Source organism: Dermacentor silvarum, chromosome 10 (assembly GCF_013339745.2).
Source record: "Dermacentor silvarum isolate Dsil-2018 chromosome 10, BIME_Dsil_1.4, whole genome shotgun sequence".
Lineage (NCBI taxonomy): Eukaryota > Metazoa > Arthropoda > Arachnida > Ixodida > Ixodidae > Dermacentor > Dermacentor silvarum.
In genome coordinates this window covers 105,002,904-105,023,615 of record NC_051163.1, presented here as the reverse complement: position 1 = coordinate 105,023,615, position 20,712 = coordinate 105,002,904, and the positions used below count along the sequence as shown (strand labels likewise).

The following is a 20,712-nucleotide window of genomic DNA, read 5'->3' as shown; positions in this document are numbered from 1 at the left end:
AAATTGCCTTTGTGACCTCGACGACGTCCTTGTGTTTTCTCCTACATTTGAGACGCACCTTGAGCACGTTGCAGCCATCCTTGACGTCTTCCGCAAGGCTGGGCTCCAATTAAACTCATCGAAGTGTCACTTCGGGCGCCGACAGATTACAGTGCTCGGCCATCTCGTCGATGCTTCCGGAGTACAACCTGATGGCGACTATGTCGTTGCACCTATTCGTGACGTCCTCCTGGCGCGCGACGTCTCTGTGCCACACTCCGTCGTTACCCTTGCCGCTAATCGGATGTGTCTCCCCGTCATCAATTTTGGCTTGACGAAGCAAGTGTTACCTGAAGGCATAGTGGTGGCCACGCTCCAGTCTGTGACAGACGACCACGTCACTGCTTTTGCAGCCGACGCGTCTCCAGATCCTCCTGATTACCCACAGGATGCCTTGAACCTCGACGGCCCATTACGTCCCATGGTCGCTCCGGACCTCGGCCCTGACCAAGCAGCCGCCCTATATCGCCTTTTGTTGTCCTACCGCGACATATTTGACACTGAAAATCGCCCACTTGGTCAGACGTCCCTTGTTCAGCATCGGATAAACACTGGTGATGCTGTTCCCATTCACCGCTGACCGTATCGTGTGTCCACGGCAGAGCGGCAAGTTATTCAGCAGGAAGTAAACAAGATGCTCGCCAAAGGCATTGTTGAGCCCTCGTCGAGTCCTTGGGCGTCGCCGGTCGTGCTCGTCAAAAAGAAAGATGGCACGTGGCGTTTCTGCGTTGATTACCGCCACCTAAACCGAATCACTAAGAAGGACGTTTACCCTTTACCACGAATTGACGACGCTCTTGATTGTCTTCACGGTGCCAAATACTTTTCGTCCATTGACCTTCGATCTGGTTATTGGCAGATTTCTGTCGATGAGCAAGATCAAGAAAAGACCGCTTTCGTCACTCCAGATGGCCTCTACCAATTTAAGGTTATGCCGTTCGGTTTATGCAATGCACCCGCCACGTTCGAACGGATGATGGACTCTCTGCTTCAAGGTTTCAAATGGTCAACTTGCCTTTGTTACCTCGACGACGTCCTTGTGTTTTCTCCTACATTTGAGACGCACCTTGAGCGCGTTGCAGCCATCCTTGACGTCTTCCGCAAGGCTGGGCTCCAATTAAACTCATCGAAGTGTCACTTCGGGCGCCGACAGATTACAGTGCTCGGCCATCTCGTCGATGCTTCCGGAGTACAACCTGATGGCGACTATGTCGTTGCACCTATTCGTGACGTCCTCCTGGCGCGCGACGTCTCTGTGCCACACTCCGTCGTTACCCTTGCCGCTAATCGGATGTGTCTCCCCGTCATCAATTTTGGCTTGACGAAGCAAGTGTTACCTGAAGGCATAGTGGTGGCCACGCTCCGGTCTGTGACAGACGACCACGTCACTGCTTTTGCAGCCGACGCGTCTCCAGATCCTGATTACCCACAGGATGCCTTGAACCTCGACGGCCCATTACGTCCCATGGTCGCTCCGGACCTCGGCCCTGACCAAGCAGCCGCCCTATATCGCCTTTTGTTGTCCTACCGCGACATATTTGACACTGAAAATCGGCCACTTGGTCAGACGTCCCTTGTTCAGCATCGGATAAACACTGGTGATGCTGTTCCCATTCACCGCCGACCGTATCGTGTGTCCACGGCAGAGCGGCAAGTTATTCAGCAGGAAGTAAACAAGATGCTCGCCAAAGGCATTGTTGAGCCCTCGTCGAGTCCTTGGGCGTCGTCGGTCGTGCTCGTCAAGAAGAAAGATGGCACGTGGCGTTTCTGCGTTGATTACCGCCACCTAAACCGAATCACTAAGAAGGACGTTTACCCTTTACCACGAATTGACGACGCTCTTGATTGTCTTCACGGTGCCAAATACTTTTCGTCCATTGACCTTCGATCTGGTTATTGGCAGATTTCTGTCGATGAGCAAGATCAAGAAAAGACCGCTTTCGTCACTCCAGATGGCCTCTACCAATTTAAGGTTATGCCGTTCGGTTTATGCAATGCACCCGCCACGTTCGAACGGATGATGGACTCTCTGCTTCAAGGTTTCAAATGGTCAACTTGCCTTTGTTACCTCGACGACGTCCTTGTGTTTTCTCCTACATTTGAGACGCACCTTGAGCGCGTTGCAGCCATCCTTGACGTCTTCCGCAAGGCTGGGCTCCAATTAAACTCATCGAAGTGTCACTTCGGGCGCCGACAGATTACAGTGCTCGGCCATCTCGTCGATGCTTCCGGAGTACAACCCGACCCGGAGAAGGTTCGAGCAGTAACGGCTTTCCCTGTACCTCAGTCTGTCAAAGACGTCCGGAGTTTTGTGGGGCTCTGTTCTTATTTCAGACGGTTCGTGAAAGTTTTCGCAGCAATCGCTCAACCACTCACTGAACTTATGAAGAAAGACGTGCCTTTTACGTGGGGTTCCCCTCAGGCTGCCGCATTTTCACGCCTTATCACGATTCTGACTAATCCACCGATCTTGGCCCACTTTGACCCGTCCGCACCAACAGAGGTCCGAACCGATGCCAGTGGTTATGGGATCGGCGCCGTCTTAGCGAAACGCCAACATGGACACGACCGCGTTATAGCCTACGCTAGCCGACTCCTGACAACTGCAGAGCGCAACTATTCGATTACCGAGCGCGAATGTCTTGCTCTCGTCTGGGCTGTTTCAAAGTTCCGCCCATATTTATATGGCAAGCCCTTCTCAGTAATCACAGACCATCATGCGCTGTGTTGGCTTTCGTCGCTCAAGGATCCTACTGGCCGGCTCGGTCGTTGAGCTCTCCGACTACAAGAATATCCCTACACAGTGACGTACAAGTCGGGACGCCAACACCAGGACGCAGATTGCCTCTCGCTACCCAGTCGAAGACCCGACCTCTACGTCTGAGCCTGACACCGACGCCTGCGTTCTCTCTGTTTTTCCTCTGGTCCATGTCGCCGACGAGCAGCGCCGTGACCCGTCCTTGCGTGTCATCATTGACCGCCTGGAATCTCCACTTGCCGACAGTTCCCTTCGCTTATTCACACTTCAAGATGGCGTACTCTACCGCCACAACGTTCACCCCAACGGCCCAGCATTACTCCTTGTGATCCCTAAACACCTTCGCTCGGCTGTTCTCCACGAACTTCACGACCTCCCCACTGCCGGTCACCTCGGTGTGTCACGTACCTACGACCGGATTCGCCGACGCTTCTTTTGGCCTGGGCTTGCTCGCTTCGTTCGAAGATACGTAGCTGCGTGTGATAAATGCCAGCGACGCAAGACACCATCGACGCTACCTGCTGGGTACCTACAACCAATCGACATTCCCGCGGAGCCATTCTTTCGGGTTGGTTTAGATTTACTTGGCCCCTTTCCTCTTTCTACCTCTGGGAACAGGTGGATCGCTGTGGCCACAGATTACGCCACGCGCTACGCCATCACCCGAGCGCTCCCTACAAGCTGCGCCACAGATGTTGCCGATTTTCTTTTACGCGACGTGATTTTATTACATGGAGCTCCGCGACAACTTCTCACAGACCGTGGCCGGACATTCCTGTCAAAAGTTATCGCGGACATCCTGCAGTCCTGTGCCCTGAGGCACAAGCTATCCACATCATACCATCCGCAAACTAATGGCCTCATGGAGCGTCTTAATCGCACTCTCACAGACATGCTCGCGAAGTATGTCTCTTCAGACCACACAGACTGGGACCTCACTCTGCCGTTTGTCACCTTTGCCTATAATTCCTCGCGCCACGACGCAGCCGGCTATTCCCCATTTTTCCTCCTGTTCGGCCGAGAACCAGCACTGCCCCTCGACACAACTCTCCCTGTTCACGCGGCACCCACCAGTGAATATGCACTTGATGCCGTCGCCCGCGCTGCTCACGTAAGGGAAATTGCCCGTGACCGCCTTTTGAACTCCCAAGAGAGCCAAAGGCGTTTGTACGACCAGCGACACCGAGACGTGCACTTCCCGCCTGGTTCCTTGGTGCTTCTATGGTCTCCGTCGCGTCAGGTCGGCCTGTCAGAAAAACTGCTGTCGCGTTACACAGGCCCCTACCGAGTGCTTCGTGCCGTGACTCCCGTCACGTACGAGATCGCCCCTGACGCCCCATCTGCTTCCCAGTTCAGCGATATATGCACGTTACACGACTGAAGCAGTATCACCCTCCCAGTGATGACATTTAGACGCTCCGGGACGTCGCTTCTGCCGCCGAGGGATTATGCTACACGCGTGTGGTATTTGACTGTTTGACCGAGGCGCGCGGGCGCCATCACTCGAGAAAAGAAGAGGAAGAACGAGCTGGGCTCGCGCTGTGAACCTAACCGGTCAGCGCTGCGACCGCTGTTGTAAATACATCCTGTAAATAGTTGCCCGTCTTACTGACTCGTTGTTCGCGTAACAATATTTAGTACTACAAAAATGAGTCGTAGCAACATGGCGGCGCCTATACGGTTCCCACTTTTTTCGACCATCTTTTCCTCTAGAGTTAGTGTACTAACTCTAAGGTGTTTAGAGTACTAGAATACAGTTTAGTGGGCCGAGCAGCGCAGTGCTCCCTAGCTGAGTGCAAAACAACAAGTAGGCTGAGAGCGCTGCGAGCGAACTAGATATTTCGGAGACACGCGCTGCAGCTGGTGAAGCGGGCGGGCGTCTGTGTCCCCAAAGCTGGTACAGTGCAGTCCACTTATAACGATATCGAGAAAAACGAGAAATCCGATCGTTATAACCGATTATCGCTATATCTGGACTGTGAAAAAAAAATGCTGAATATACCTTTGCAGTCCCGAAACCGAAACTGACACTTGCGATAAAAAATCGACGTCGTAGAAAGTAGGCCGTGAAAAATGAAACTTTTATTTATACCTCTAAATAGCGTCGCAATCGTTAGGCACGCTGAAATAAAAATCTGCACTTGCTTTCGCGGTAGTTCCGGATTCACAACCGCCGTGTGCATCGCGTCCATCTGCTGCGCGAACACTGGCGGCTATAATTTAGCGTGCATGAATTCAATGAGCGACTCGATCGACGATGTTGCACTTTGGTTGAACCTCGGGGTCGGTGTCAAAGGCGGGCCATTGTCAATCTCGTCGTCACTGCTGCTGCTGTCATCGCCTCCGTCGCACAACGCCGCCGTTTGTCGCGACAACGATCGCCCCATCGGAGTTCTCTTCGCAGAACGAGGCAGCACTATTTTCACTCAGAAGCTCCTCCATCGAAGCACCACCTATTTCATCGTCAGTAGCGACGTGCTCCTAGAGTTCGGACACCACCTTGTTGGTTTCGCCCATGGGGTTTTCGTCGTGGCGCACGAAGCCCGCCTTTTCCGTTGATCGGCATGGACACTGCTTCTAGCCTTCATGATCGTGGTGCTCCCGGTTTTCATAATCGTCGATATCATCCACTGCGCGAGCTCGTACTTCAAGTCTTGCAAAATTTGCAGCTTCGTCTCGAGACGCAGCTTTGCGCTTTGACGGCGCACCTCTCGCTGCTTCCGCGGTGCATACATAGGCCGCGCAGGCGCCGCTTGCTTATCGCTTTCTCCCCTCCTCTTGCAAAATCATTTTCGTCTCAAGGGGCGCACCTGCCGCTGCTTCCGTTGAGAGAGAGCGCGGCAGGGAGCGCAGGCGCCCTTCGCCAGAGGAGGCGTTGCCTTCGCGTTGCCATCGCCTTTCTTCCGCCCTCTGCTCGCGCGACCGCCGGGGACGCGTGGGTGAAGCAGCTGGCGCCATCTTGTGCACGCTGCACCAACTTGCGATGCTCTCCGTGGCTTTCGCAATCGGCGCGCGGGCGGGATGCGCGGCGCGGTAATGGCGGCAGATACGAACTCGCGTAGGCAAACTTTTCGCCCCGTCTCGGTTAAGGGCAACATAGGAACGCAATTTTCACGATTATTCTGCATGAAAAGCACTGCCCAGAAGCAAAATTTGAATCGTTATATCCGATATGCAGTCAATAATATATCGTTATATATGGTTTTTTTTCTCATAGCCCCAATGCATAATTTGATACTCTTAGGTCGACTCATCGTTATAACCAATATATCGTTATATGTGGTATCGTTATATGTGGACTGCACTGTATAACATAAAACTATTCTAATCTGTTTTTATGCCTATATGGGCGAGGCGTGCGCCATTTTGACCTATCATGAAGCACTAATTGCGGATTTGGAATAAAACGTCGCAGGTATCGCCCAAAAGGCAAAGCATTGATTGTGATAGCAAATTAGTAGACAGCTATAAGAAGCAAGAATAGTAGTTTTATCAGCCGTATAAACTTGTAAACATGTGTTCACTCATTAAATTAACAAGCATGATGTCACGCGTGCACAAGCAAACATGTACACATCTCACTCGATTACCTCAGAAACTCGCTGGGAAAATGCTGGAGTGAGCAAGTGCGGCAGCAGCAACAAGTGAATTCACCTTTGTGCTGCCTCGCTTCAACGTGAACTAAGCGGCAAAAAACAGCGCACACGAAGCTATCAGCACTCGCACTATGTCCCTATTGCAGATCGCTTTCAAGATAGGGCCCGCGCGGTCGCGCCATACGCAGCAGCCACCGCAGTAGAACGACCCCTCTCCCCGGTGCCTTCCACGCGATGGGAGACCGCGTGCTTCGTCCCTGCTTTCCTCCCTCGCACGTGTGAGATTGAGCGACCTTCGTCGCCTCACCCTCGTCGGCTCATCCTAATGCTTTCACTCGCACATACAATATACAGTTAAACCTGCTTATAACGAACCTCCATATAACGAATTCCTGGATATAACGAAGTTTCTCGATTCCCCGCCATTACTCCATAGAAGCACATGTATTTGAGACCTCTACGTAACGAAGTGGCAGCGGGAGACCCCCTCGATATAACGAATTTTCCCCTCCGACCACCTAGTGACTTCGCCCCAAATTTTGTCGTTTTTGCGCGAGTGCAACCGGAAGCACCTTCTCCGCCGCGATGGAATGCGAAGCGAGCGCACGTGTGCGTGTGTGCGTGCGTGTGCGAGGCGGCCCTGCATCCCTCGACCCGGCGATCTTGCCGCCACAGGCGTGACCTTTCCCCCTCCCTTCATTCAAATCTGATCCTGCCGCTTGCTGCAGCTGGCCTAGCCCGCCAAGCCGGCACTCTCTCCTTTTTCAGCTTATGTTGCCGACGCGCTGGTACACGCTGTGGCACATCAGACTCGATGAGCGCGGACACGCGCTGTCAAACGCTGGCGGCGTGTGGAAGCGCTGCTGGAGAAGCGAGCGAAGTGACCTTCGTGCTGTTGTCTATCGCTTCAACGCAAACTGAGCGCCGAGAACACACAGCACGCAGAAAGCTACGAGCCGCCGACGCACCTACACTGCTAGACTCTGCCCCAACGCAGATCGCTTTCAAGATACGGCCTGCGCGACCGCGCGCCGCCCCGCTATTCCTCCCCCCTCGTCCCTCGCCGGTGCCTCGAGCGCAACGGAAGAAGGCACGCTTCCTCCCTTATTTTCTTGCGCGAGCGAGATTTAGACGCGGTCGTCGGCTCCCCTCGCACGTTTTCACTCGCACATACGGCGCGCGGCGACTGCGTTATCGCCCTTGGACTTTAGGGTACGGCCACGCTAGCGGCAAAAACACGCAGCAAAAACGCGCGTCAGAAACGCGCGGCAAAAGCGGCAGGAATCTGGGGTCTTGCGGCGTGCCGCGCGAAATGGGCTCTGCGGCAAATGCCGTGTGCCGCGAGATGAAGAACCAATCAAGAGCGACGAGTGTGACGTCACGGAGCCATCACAACCGGAACGCCGCCGGTCCGCGCCGGGTTTTCAATCGACGATCGTCCTCTCGCATGAAACAACGAGCGCTCGCGGTGTTGCTCGCCCGTTCGGAGAGCGCGGGACATCTTATCGCGCTGCCGCGCGGCGAGACGCGCGTGCCGCGGTGGCCTCGCGGCAAGGCGCTGATGCGCGGCAACTTGCCGCTCGCTGCATGACCGCGCGTTTTTTGCCGCTAGCGTGGCCGTACCCTTATATACTGTCACGGTACAACGCCGAGAGAGGACAGGGAGACGTTCTTCAAGAACAGCAGGACGACCTGTTTAAGCAAAACGGAACAGAGACACGTCTTCTTCGTCGTTAGCCAAAAATCCCACTGACCCACTAGACGGAGTCCGTTAATGTTCCCATCGTCGTTGTCGTCTACCTAGAGCACACGCGTCATTTGTCCCTCCTTAGAAGAGCATCGTCCCGATGCTATACCAGAAATGCCACTTGCGGAAGTGAGGGTCTCTCGCAAAGTCATTCGCTCACATACGGCTTCATGCGTACAACATGCACAAGTTCAGGACGGTGCGGGCGGCGCCTCGTACAGTTGGGGCTATCGGGGACGACCTCGTAGGTGACATCACTGAGTCGCCGCAATACCCGATATGGGCCGAAGTATCGCCTTAACAGCTTTTCGGAGAGGCCTCGTTTCCGTATGGGTGTCCAAACCCACACTCTGTCGCCGACTTCATAGCATACGGTTCTACGGTGGGCATCATAGCGGCCTGCGTCGTAGTCTTGCTGCTGGCAGATCCGGACACGCGCGAGCTGCCGAGCCTCTTCGGCACGTTGCGTGAAGACATCGGCGTCCGTTTCGGTGTCGTCAAATTCGTGTGGAAGCATTGCATCCAACATCGTTCGTACATCTCGGCCATGAACAAGGGTGAACGGAGTCATGCGCGTCGTCTCTTGTTTCGCCGTGTTGTACGCAAACGTGATATAAGGGAGGATGTCATCCCAATTTTTATGTTCGACATCCACGTACATTGAAAGCATGTCTTCAATTGTTTTGTTAAGGCGCTCTGTCAGTCCGTTGGTTTGTGGATGGTAGGCGGTCGACTTCCGATGAGCTGTTCCACTTAGCAGCAAGACGTGATCTAAAAGTGCAGCCGTGAATGCGGTTCCTCTGTCGGTAATTACGACGCTTGGGGCTCCGTGTCGCAACACAACATTTTCAATGAAAAAGCGCGCCACCTTGGCCGCTGTGCCTTTCTGGATGGCCTTTGTTTCAGCGTAACGTGTCAGATAGTCGGTTGCGACGAGAACAAAGCGATTCCCTGCAGTGGAAGTAGGAAGTGGGCCCAAAATATCCATTCCAATTTGATCAAATGGTGTTCGAGGAACCTGGACAGGTTGTAGGAGGCCGGCTGGTTTCGTCGGAGGTGACTTGCGCCTCTGGCAGTCAAGACAAGAGCGAACGTGATGTTTCACGGCCGTGGTAAGTCTAGGCCAGTAGTAGCTTTGCCGCACTCTGCCCAATGTTCGCGTGTAGCCTAAGTGACCAGAAGTCATCTCGTTGTGACAGGCTTGAAGTACTTCCGAACGAAGAGCTGCAGGAATGACGAGCAGGTAGGGGGACCCGGTAGAAGAAAAGTTTTTTTTGTAAAGGACTTTGGCCCGTAAACAAAACGACGACAGTCCTCTGGCGAAAACTCTAGGTGCTTTCGCAGACCTTCCTTCTAAGTAGTTGATGAGTGCAAGCAACTCAGGGTCGTCCCGTTGTTGTTGAGCGATGGCGGCTGTGTCCAGAACACAAAGAAATGCTGTATTGTCTTCTTCGAGTGGAGAAGCCGACTCTATCGGCGATCGAGACAGGCAGTCAGCGTCCGTATGTCGCTTCCCCGACTTGTACATGACCGTCATGTCAAACTCTTGCAGCCTTAGGCTCCAACGTGCCAATCGTCCGGATGGATCTTTAAGGTTCGTCAACCAACACAGTGAATGGTGGTCGCTGATAACTTTGAAAGGGCGGCCGTACAAATATGGGCGAAATTTCATAACCGCCCATACCACCGCGAGGCATTCTTTCTCAGTTGTGGAATAATTAGCCTCTGTGCGTGAGAGTGTTCGGCTTGCGTAGGCAATCACTCTTTCCATGTCCTCCTGCTGCTGTACAAGAACAGCTCCCAAGCCAACATTGCTCGCATCCGTGTGGAGCAATGTAGGAGCGGTCTCATCAAAGTGGGCAAGCACTGGAGGTGTCTGGAGACGTTGCCGCAAGATGTTAAATGCACCTTGCTCTTCATCACCCCATACAAAAGGAGCATCGTCTCTCGTGAGGCGGGTTAACGGCGACGCAATGCGAGCAAAGTCTGCAATAAACCGCCGGTAATAAGCGCAGAGGCCGAGGAACCGCCGGACAGCCTTTTTGTCGGATGGTACGGGAAACTGTGCGACGGCGGTAATTTTTGCAGGATCTGGGCGGACACCGGCGTGGCTGACGACGTGACCAAGAAACTGTAGTTCCGCAAAGCCAAAGTGGCACTTCTCCGGTTTCAGCGTGAGGCCGGCGGATCTTATGGACTGCAGAACTGCTCCAAGCCGTTCGAGGTGTTCTTTAAACGTTGCGGAAAACACAATGACGTCGTCGAGGTAGACTAAGCAGGTTTGCCACTTCAGACCGGAAAGCACAGTATCCATGAGGCGTTGGAACGTAGCAGGCGCAGAGCACAAGCCGAAAGGCAAAACCTTAAATTCGTACAGGCCGTCTGGGGTCACAAAAGCAGTTTTTTCACGGTCTCTGGGGTCTACCTCGATTTGCCAATAGCCGCTTTTTAAGTCCATGGAAGAGAAGTAACGTGCGTGTCGAAGCCTGTCGAGGGAATCGTCGATACGGGGTAGCGGGTACACGTCTTTCTTCGTCACTTGATTTAGTTTTCGGTAGTCCACACAGAAACGCAAGCTGCCGTCTTTTTTCTTGACTAGAACTACAGGCGATGCCCAGGGACTCGTTGATGGTTGGATCACGTCGTCTTCAAGCATTTTTGTCACCTGTTGTTGTATGGCTTCACGTTCTCTGGGTGCCACACGATAAGGATTTTGGTGAATGGGTCTCGCCGTATCCTCTGTAATTATTCGGTGCTTTGTTAGAGGCGTCCGACCAACTCTTGAAGTCGACGCAAAGCAGTCGACGAACTGGGCCAATAGCGTAAGAAGCTGTTCTCGTTCGTGCGACGGCAAAACAGTGCTGACGTCAAGTGCAGGAGCTGGGTCTTGTGTAGGCGCTTCTTCGAGTAGCGAACAGCAGCCGCGAACATCCGCAACACCGTCAAAATAAGCCACAGCCGTGCCTTTTGGAAGGTGCCGTCTCTCTGTGCTAAAATTTGTTAGCAAGAGGTTCGTGCGCCCGTCGGTGACATTGACAATTCCTCGTGCGACCGAGATACCGTGACTAAACAACAAAACGGTTATTTGATCGGCAATTCCTTCGCAATGAAACGGTACGTCACAGGCCACCGAAACAAGAATACATGACCGAGGTGGGATTATGACGTCATCTTCTGTTAGACGAAAGGCATTGTGTTGCGGCGATAAGTAATCGATTAAACCAGGGCTCTTATAAAACGTCACCATGCGGTCTGGAATGTTAATTACGGCGCCGTATTCCCTTAGGAAATCCATTCCAAGAATCAAATCTTTACAGCACGCAGGAATAACGATGAAAGCGGCCACGAAAGAAGAATCTCCAATATTAATTCTTGCAGTACATCTTCCAGTAGGCATCAGTAATTGGCCGCCTGCCGTCCTTATGTGAGGCCCCGTCCATGGCGTCTTCACTTTCTTCAGGCGGAGGGCGAGTTCCTGACTTATTATAGAGAAGTCAGCACCAGTGTCGACTAATGCTGTCACTGGCTGCCCATCCACAAAAACATCAAGGTCGGCACTCACAATTTCTTCGGGGTCGGTGGTTATCGGCTGCTCGGCGTTCGGCAGCGGGCGAGTTGGGGGCTTTTTATTGTCTTGCGGCGGGCCTGCAACCTTACCCCCAGAGGTCGCCGCCTTCAGTTTCCCCGGCGGGGGCTGGGCGACCTTCAGCCTTGAAAGTTAGCAAAAGTACGTCCAGCAGGCATCTGGCGTGGAGGGGTAGGAGAGCGCGACCGATGGCCGAAATCAGTCCGATCATTCGGCACGGATTCGTCATTCGGGTGCGCTATGGGAGGTCCCTGAGAAGCAGCGTCGTCGCGGCGTAACAGGGAGTCGCCATCTGCACGTCGACCATCAGACCACGGACGAAGAGGTCGAAAGGATGTGTCGCGATGCCAGCAATGGCGCGAAATATGGCCGGCGCCCCCGCAGTTAAAACAGAGAGGGCGGTTATCGGCGGTGCGCCACGCGTCGGATCTCCGAAATTGTGACCGTCTCGAAGGGTCGTTTTGCGGTGTGGTCCAAGGCGCGGCGAATGACGGCTGGTGGTAGGACTGCATCGGCATCATAGATGCGCGCCGCAATGCCTCCTCTTGCGGCGGCGACCAAGGAGCGGCTCTCGGAGGCTGGTTGTACGGGGGTGTGGTAGTAACGGGTGGGGAACATCGGACAGCGGCGGCGTAACTCATGGGACGCTGGTGGTCGGGAAGATCGGCGGCCGGTAACGCCTGCCTGATTTCGTCGCGTACCACTTCGGCGATTGACGCGACGGGGCTATCCAGTGTCGATGTCAGGATCCGGTGAACTTCTTCTCTGACGATCTCTCTTATCATTTCACGCAAGGAGCTCTGATACTGTGGAGTCAACGCGGCGGCATTGATTGCGGTGCTGGTGGACAGACGATCGTACTGCCTGCATCGTTGATGAAGGGCCCGCTCAATAGCCGTAGCCTCCTTGATAAAATCAGCGACGGTGACGGGTGGATTGCGCACAAGCCCCGCGAACAACTGCTCTTTTACACCTCGCATGAGGTAGCGTAACTTCCTATCCTCGGTCATGTTCGGGTCGGCTCTACGAAAGAGACGGGCCATGTCTTCGGCGAACATTGTGACCGACTCATTGGGTTGTTGCACCCGTAGCTCCATCAACTGTTGGGCGCGGTCGCGTCGGTCGGCACTTGCAAACGTATCGGTGATTTTCTGCCGAAAGTCATGCCATGTCGATAGGCTAGCTTTGCGGTTCTCATACCAAGTGCGGCCACTGTCGTCAAGCGCGAAATAGACGTGGGAGAGCTTTTGCTGCTCAGTCCACTGGTTAATCTGAGCGACGCGCTCGTACTTGTCGAGCCAGTCTTCAATGTCTTCGAACGCTGCACCGCGATAGCGATCGGGAACCAGCGGATGAAGAACAGTTACCTGTTGTTGACTGGGAGACTGGCTGCATTGGGGTGCTTGCGGTGGGCTCGTTTCGGCCATTGCCAGATGTGTGGAGCTCCTGGAAAGATGTGGTTGAAGAGGGGAGAACTCCGGGGCGAGGCCTAGCAGTCGACGACTGAAGCGGTGCACGGGGGTCGTAACTGGTGACAATGCGTCCGGGCTAGATGAACGACTCCCAGAAGGAGTCCGTAGCATCAGGCGTGGTCAATATACCCAGCACCTCCACCACTGTCACGGTACAACGCCGAGAGAGGACAGGGAGACGTTCTTCAAGAACAGCAGGACGACCTGTTTAAGCAAAACGGAACAGAGACACGTCTTCTTCGTCGTTAGCCAAAAATCCCACTGACCCACTAGACGGAGTCCGTTAATGTTCCCATCGTCGTTGTCGTCTACCTAGAGCACACGCGTCAATACGGAATATATATGAGCCAAAACCAATTTTAGGACACAACACGTCATGGACACCATCTTTATATAGCAAATACGGATCTCAAGGGCCATACTTTTGCTGGCGGAAACCGAAAATACGTCATTGGCCGCCCAAAGTGCCCCCGGCACTTTGGGCGGCCAATGCCATCGTCAAGCCACCAGAGCCGCTATTCTGGACATTCCGCCATTTTCTTCGAGGCGTGACGTAGGCACGACGCTTACAAAATGGCGTTGATGGCCCTGTTTTGCTTTCGTAACGATACGCAAATTTGACGTTTCGCCTAAGAAACGGTAATGTAGGCATTGAACCTAGCATTCTTGATAAAGGAAAACAGTTTTCCTCCCCAGTAAAAATAAAGCCGCTAGCTCAAAGCGTGCTATTATTCCATCATAATCGTTTCTCGCTTCCGTCGTCTGCATACGCGCAGGCTGTCGTCTGCTTCATTAGATAGGATGCGTGTCCTCGGGAAACTGAATCAGTCATCGTATATCGGCGCCCACGCGCTTGCTTTCTACCTTGAGACAACACACGCGACCTACCAGTGATGATGAGCGCACGCTCTAGGCCGCGTTATCGCTATCTCGTGATCCGCAAGTGACTCAGCCCGACTCGTCTGGCTGAGAAGCGGCCGAATATCATCGATAGCGTTGCGCGCACCACAGGTATCCGCTTGAGCGCGACGCAAACGCCGGCACTGCCATCTCTTGTGCACTTCGCTGCTTACTCGCACCGCGAGAGGAAACTTCAAGGCGCCGTCTTGCGTACATTTCTTTTTGTAAATTAAAACGTCACCGTTGTCATAGCCTTTGATGATGCGAAAAGTCATTAATATTGATTACAATACAAACACAATAGTGAAAAGTGCGAAATGTCGCAGAAAGTTTGCTTGTTTCAACCAATATTATTTCAAATAAACGTGTTTTTAATAAAAATGATGGTGCAAAACACAAATGCCAACACCACCCGAAAGCGATGCAAATGCTATGAACACGCGTTGTGAACAAAAGATTTTTATGGCCCGAAATGACAGGGAAAATGCGGCGATACGCATGCCTCTCCACTGCCGTTGCATATGGCCGCTCATTACCATAATTCGCGCGGCTCGTCGCACCACAAATTATGGCGGAAAATCTCTGCAATGGTGGCCCAGCGCAACGTCACGCAACGTCAAATTGACGTTTACGAAACGGCCCTTCCTGTGACGCTCCTCAAGGGATATTCCTTCAGCCAATGAACAAGCTGACATGCCGGCTATCTTGGAACGCCACCACATATTCGCGAAATTGCAGATGCATTGTACGAGCTTCTGCACGCTACCGTCCACTTTCTTTTTAAAGCGCTAAAGTCGCAATATAGGTGCCAAGGACCACAAAAAAGTATTAGTCGATAAAACTGGCAGCTCCACGTCACGCTTCGTCATTCTGACGAAAACGCAAAATTGCATTTTGCAAAACTTGCGTTTCCCGGCACAAATTTCAAAACACATGACCTCTGGACAGCCAATGAGACAGCCAAGATGGCGCATAATGGCGGCCGTGCAGCCGCCATGCGTGTCCAGAAGAGAGCCTCAAGCCAAGCGATATGAAAAGTCAAATGGCCGCTCGGGCCGGCGCGGGGTGACAGTTCGCAACGTATGATGCGGGAACGGTCCCACAGTTGCGACGCAACAGCGGGGTTGCCAATGCATTGAGTTCTAAGGGAGCTGTGCCGGGACCGGTCGAAAACGACGTAACAGCCGGGAAAACGCAGCCCCCAGGAACGTAACAGCGAGGTTCTACTGTAACACTATGCGACGCTACGACGCCATCGTGACGCTCGCTCTTCGTTTCCGATGCCTCGCGCTTGTGCGAAACGACACGCGTCCACGCATCCGGTACCTGGTGTGACATTCCGAGGATGAGTGCTTCAACGAAAACGGAAAACGGGTGCGCATTGCAATTGAGGGCGCGTTAAAATCGAGTAAATACGGTAAACGTTTATTTTTCGAATTTTCGTGCCGCACCTGCACATAACGAAATCCTCTTTATATAACGAAGTTTTTCGGGAATTTGTCAATTTCGCTATATCCAGGTTTAGCTGTATAGTGTGCGGCGATAATGTTATCGCTCCTGGACTTTGTATGGAACATTATGGCGATGTCAGAAATGTGCCTGGAGTGTCTAGTGCAGCAAACTTGAAGCCCGAGAGGTAGGCAGTAGTGGGCGGGTGGTCATAGAGGTGGGCTGTCAGCGGGAGTGGTGGGCGGCAAAACCACCGCCGCCCACCGTGGGACCCACCCTGGCTATCGCATTAAAATAAACATTTTGAACAGGTCGGCCATTTCATTGCCGCATCGCCCCTTAATTACCCAAACTTTCTTTACATTCTTGGGTGATATGAATATCGGGTGATACGAAGTTTTGTGCCATCCCAAAAAGTTTGTATCATTGAGATTCTACTGTATACCTGGCTGCACAAGGAATAAATCAGGAATGAAATGGTAAGGCGTTACCTAATGAAGTTACTTCCACAAAACACCTAGTGCTCCATTTGCTCACCTTGGGTACTTGCCTTGCTTTGAAGGCTCATCATAATCAACTTGTCTACCTCAGTATCTTAGTGTGGTGGTTGAGAGACCCCAAGGGAGAAAACTATCGACTCAGCCTGCCAGGCAAAGTTAATTCCTGTCCTCCTTTCTCGGTGAAAGGAGTTCTCGTGAGGTCACAGCTAGATAGGTGGCTGAAAGTAGTGAGACATGGTGCACAGGTGATTGACTGGAAAGCATTCTTTGAGGCATATCTTCTTCTGCATTCTTGATGCATTTTAGAGTGCAGCTCTTAGGCGCCCGTTCCTGTGTCGACGTTCCTGAGGTAACCGAGTAATGATGTGTCGACGTTCCTGAGGTAACCGAGTAATGAGCGCAGCGGAAGAGTGAATGCGAACCTCAGCAGGGAAGAAAAAAAGCAGCGACAGCAAAGAGACTACGGGGAGAAAAGCGGAGGAGGAGGGTATGTTGAAAGTGTGAGAAGAAAAGCGGAAGTGTCGTGCAAGACGCACACTGCGGCGATGATAGCTACATAATGCAAAAAAGGTAAGGCGTGCAGACACGGAAACAAGAAGAGAGAAGTGGACAAGAGCTACGAGATGGCACCAGAGTAGCGTACATTGTCTGGGAGGTCTGTCTGCGGCGGCTGCTGCGAATCGCACTCATGCGTCACCTACGTGCTGTTTCTCGCGATCTTCTGATTAGCGAGGAAGTCGCGCACACTTCGCTCCGTTTGCAATGTGCCGCACGAGACACATTGCCTGTGCCAGCCAATATATCGCGAAATGAAAATGTGTATAGAGCTGCACTCAAATTTAACATGAAGGAGTATCGTAATTGTTGGTGAATTTTTTTCCCCAAAAAAAGTGAAAATGGAAACCAGGTAATTGATGCTAAAGAGCTTACTTTATTGGCAACACAATACAAATGATGGTAGACACCATATCTTACTAATAATTGCTAACAGGATTGCAAGTTAACATATGTTCACTAACTATCAATTGAGAAATATTGGGGCAGGCTGTAATTTTAAAATTGAAGGCAGCCTATGAATGGCTACGAGAAATGCACATCCAAATTAAGCAGTAAATGCATTCTTTAGAATGCCAGGTGTGATTATTTCTTTGTGCCAACATGAAATGCTCCACCATAGCACAAAGCATGGCTAGCACATTCAGGGTGCTAAAATGTGACACTTGGTAATGTTAACTTACTCGTGCCCCGTGTTAAACGCTGGATGTTCCATAAATATGACTGTCTGGTGACTCTTCTGGATAGACCACTAGCTTGTTTGCCCTCGGATATTATACAGAGGTAGCATTCCGCAGTGAATTCAGTTTTATACCACATTCAGGTAAGTACGTTGCTTGTCTCTGTCACAATAACTGAAGATTATGCATATGCAGTCAAACCTAGTTAAAATGAAATGGGAGAGAGAGAAATTTTTATTGGGGGGGGGGTGAAATAGTGTTCTGAGCGAGGCCCAGTATCACCCTGAGGTGGAAATGTTCCTTAGTCCAGGAACCCCCTGGCTTTGACTGCCCTCTTGGCCCTAGCAACGAGTTGTCAATGGTCTTATTATGAAAAAATGGATATAACAAAGTGAGAAATTCGCCTTGAAATCCCCACAGAGATTCGTATTGCAGTATATGTAATATTGTGCACAAGGGGTGAACTATATAGCAAACTATATAAATGGAGTAATTCTGGCTCCACCTTTGACTTCATTACAATGAAGTTTTACTGTATATCTGGTGACAATGCTTGTGTGCAACCAAAATGTCGCTTTCATCCTAAAAGAGTGTTTTGACTATTAGAGAAGTTTTGCTTCTGTAAGCGCTCTTTCGCTTTGGTGCCCTCTATTAGCACACCGCCTGTGCTGTATTAAGCCGCAGAAGTGGCAGGTGTCACTACTGCTTCAATGCAGGGAAACTGCCAAATTTTTTTCTTTTGCCTGTTGTGGTCACAGACTGTGCATGCTTTGAATTTGTTCTGGGCGAAACAAGTGCTTCGAAACTTGTTAAACTGAATGCACTGCGAAACGCAAGTGTGAACATGTTAGCAGGTTAGTACGAAATGTCGAGTACACCTGGCATCTTTTGCACTAAGCAATATCCAGTACAGTTTTGGGAACAGCACTGCTGATGATGATCTAGTGACCTGCAAGTTTAGCAATGTTCTTTTTTAATTTCCACAGGATTGGGAGCAGTGCAGACTCTAGGAATAGAGCTTCTGTCAAAACGGAAGCGCTACGACTCTTTGCTGCGAAATGAAGAACTCACCCTGGCAAAAAGGAGACTCATTTATGAGGAGAGGCGCCTCGAGCTTGAAGAACGAAAGCTCGAGCTCGAAGAACAAAAGTTCGAGCTCGAAAAAGAAAAACACAAGTATGTTTTAACTCCTGAACTAGCAAATTCGCATGAGTCATACAGGAAGGCTGGTCCAATTTTCTCAGGCACAGCAGAAGTGGGGGAAAAAGCATACACATAAAACGCACCGTAAGCTGATACCTGCAGGATGTAATTATTCAGCTTTTCAGAAATGTACAGAATGTCATTCAGCCACAGTTTTTTTTAAAGACACTGCGTATTGGTTGAACTTAAATCCTTGGAATATGCTTCCACAGAGACTTGTATCGCCTATACTAATGTTTGTGTTGCATGAAATATTGCACGTAAGGTTGAAGTTATTTCTAAAGAAATCTTAAAAAAAGTGACATTTTGTAATGGTTAGTATCCCTCTCTGCATTATGTGCTGGTACTTACACAAGTGATATTGGCTTATTTTGATACACATACACCCGGCAGCAAAATAAGCCGGGGCACGCAGCGACGACCGAAATCAGATAAAATTGCATCGCCACGCCATTATATCGAGCGTCTGGTGTTGAGACATCACAATGCGCGTGCGCGTCCTTTTACTCGCTCGCCACCTAGTAGCTGATTACATGTAGTGCTTGGCGGTAGGGGTTGCTCTTTTTATTCAATCCGTGACGCGCTCAGCCCGATGGGGCCACGGTGGGGGTGAAGCGTATGCTGCTCGAGTTGCCCTGATTAAAGAGATAACGTATCTTGTTTTGGTGACAAACGGTGCCACATACAGGATTAGTTCCCCTGTTTGTATTTTCTTTTTGGTTGAAACGCCCCATGTTACATGAAATACGAACGAGGGCACAGAAAGCAAAGAGGCATTTGAGCCGAAGAAATCAGTTTATTTAAATCAAATCAAATGAGATGGGCAAGTCACCAAAAAAAATAGGCAAGTAGACCAGTCAAAAATAACACAAGCAGATATCGGCACAGTCAAGGTTGGCCATGAAAGAACAAAAATGAAAGCTACTTAGCCTGAGGGCACACAAAAATATCGGCAAAATGTGTTATCTACGCCCCCGACATTGTTACAAATTTAGTAGTGGATGAAGTGACCGCCTACGGAAATTATCTCTGACATCTTTCTTGGCATGTAGAAGTGTAAAGCGAGGCGACATATTCGCTGTCAGATCGAAGGAGATCCCACTCCTCACTAATGGCATTCCAGAGCGTGTCCGCCGTTGCCCTGGACAAGTTGCATCTGGACAGAGCCGACTTCATGCGCGCCCACACTTTTTCGATGTGGTTTGCATCCGCACCATTCGGAGGCCACAGCAACGTTCGCACGCCCAGGTTCTCAAGCATGTCGGTCACCTTACGAGCCATGTGCGCGAGGCTTTTGCCCTGCTGGAAATGGAAATTGTTGGGGAGGGGTCCATCCAGCACACATGGGAGCATGATGTCTCGTAGCAGAAGATTGCAAGATGACCCAGTGAATTTCCCATCAATGCGGACAAGAGGCCAGCCCATCTTTGCTCATGGCACCCCACACAGAGACTGCACTCCGGCCACTTAAAAGAACGCTCTGAGAACCTGCAATTTTAAAAGAAACATAATGGACAGAAAAAAAAGCAGAAAAGGGATTTTTCAGTTGGTAAATGAAAGCTTACAACACGGGTTGTGCTACATACACCTTGAAACGATAGCATCGTGCAAGTAACCTGAAACACGTGTATTCGAGGTGAGGCTAACAGAAGTTATTTATGAACATTTATGTACTTACCATGTGTTTATTTCTCAATTGAGATTAGCAGATAATTTCATTCGTGGGGATAATTTTGACAACTCTTCAGGATTATTACAGCCAAGGAAAATTTCCGCATATGCGACGGAGCAAAATCTGTTAACACGGCGAAAAAGTGAAGGCACTGGTTGCCTAGAATTCAAGGATCGCCACACCCTCCTTTTTTGATCCCACCCACTGCAGAAAGTGGACTCATCAAAAAAACGACATTGCGCCACTCTTATGCGCTCCACTGTGGTCCAAAGTGAAGTCCAGGCGGTTTTGGCGTCACTCAGTCAGGAATGGCTTTTGTGCCGCGGCACAATTTGAAATTCAAGTGGCTTTCAAATCACAGCGTACTGTCGAAGGAGAAATATCCGAGTCACCGCTCGTCGTGGATTTCTTTAGCACTGAGGAAAGGGTCCACGACAGATGTGGCCACGATTAATATGTCGTTCTCATTGCGTCGTGGCTCTTGGCCGGCCGGACTGCTTGGCATCCGCAAGTGTTCCTTCATCTTGAAAGGCACGGACAGTTTTGCTCACCGAT

The 20,712-nt window shown here is 51.2% G+C and overlaps 1 protein-coding gene across 2 annotated transcripts in view; it reads left to right on the top strand.

Moving 5' to 3' along the window:
• LOC119466409 (uncharacterized) overlaps nt 1-20,712 on the top strand; it is a 56,881-nt gene that overhangs the window by 29,883 nt on the left and 6,286 nt on the right. For both annotated transcript variants that reach the window (XM_049657383.1, XM_037726926.2), the window contains one exon: nt 18,269-18,458. In XM_049657383.1, coding sequence (XP_049513340.1) covers nt 18,269-18,458 — 190 coding nt within the window. The remainder of the gene's footprint in view (nt 1-18,268; nt 18,459-20,712) is intronic.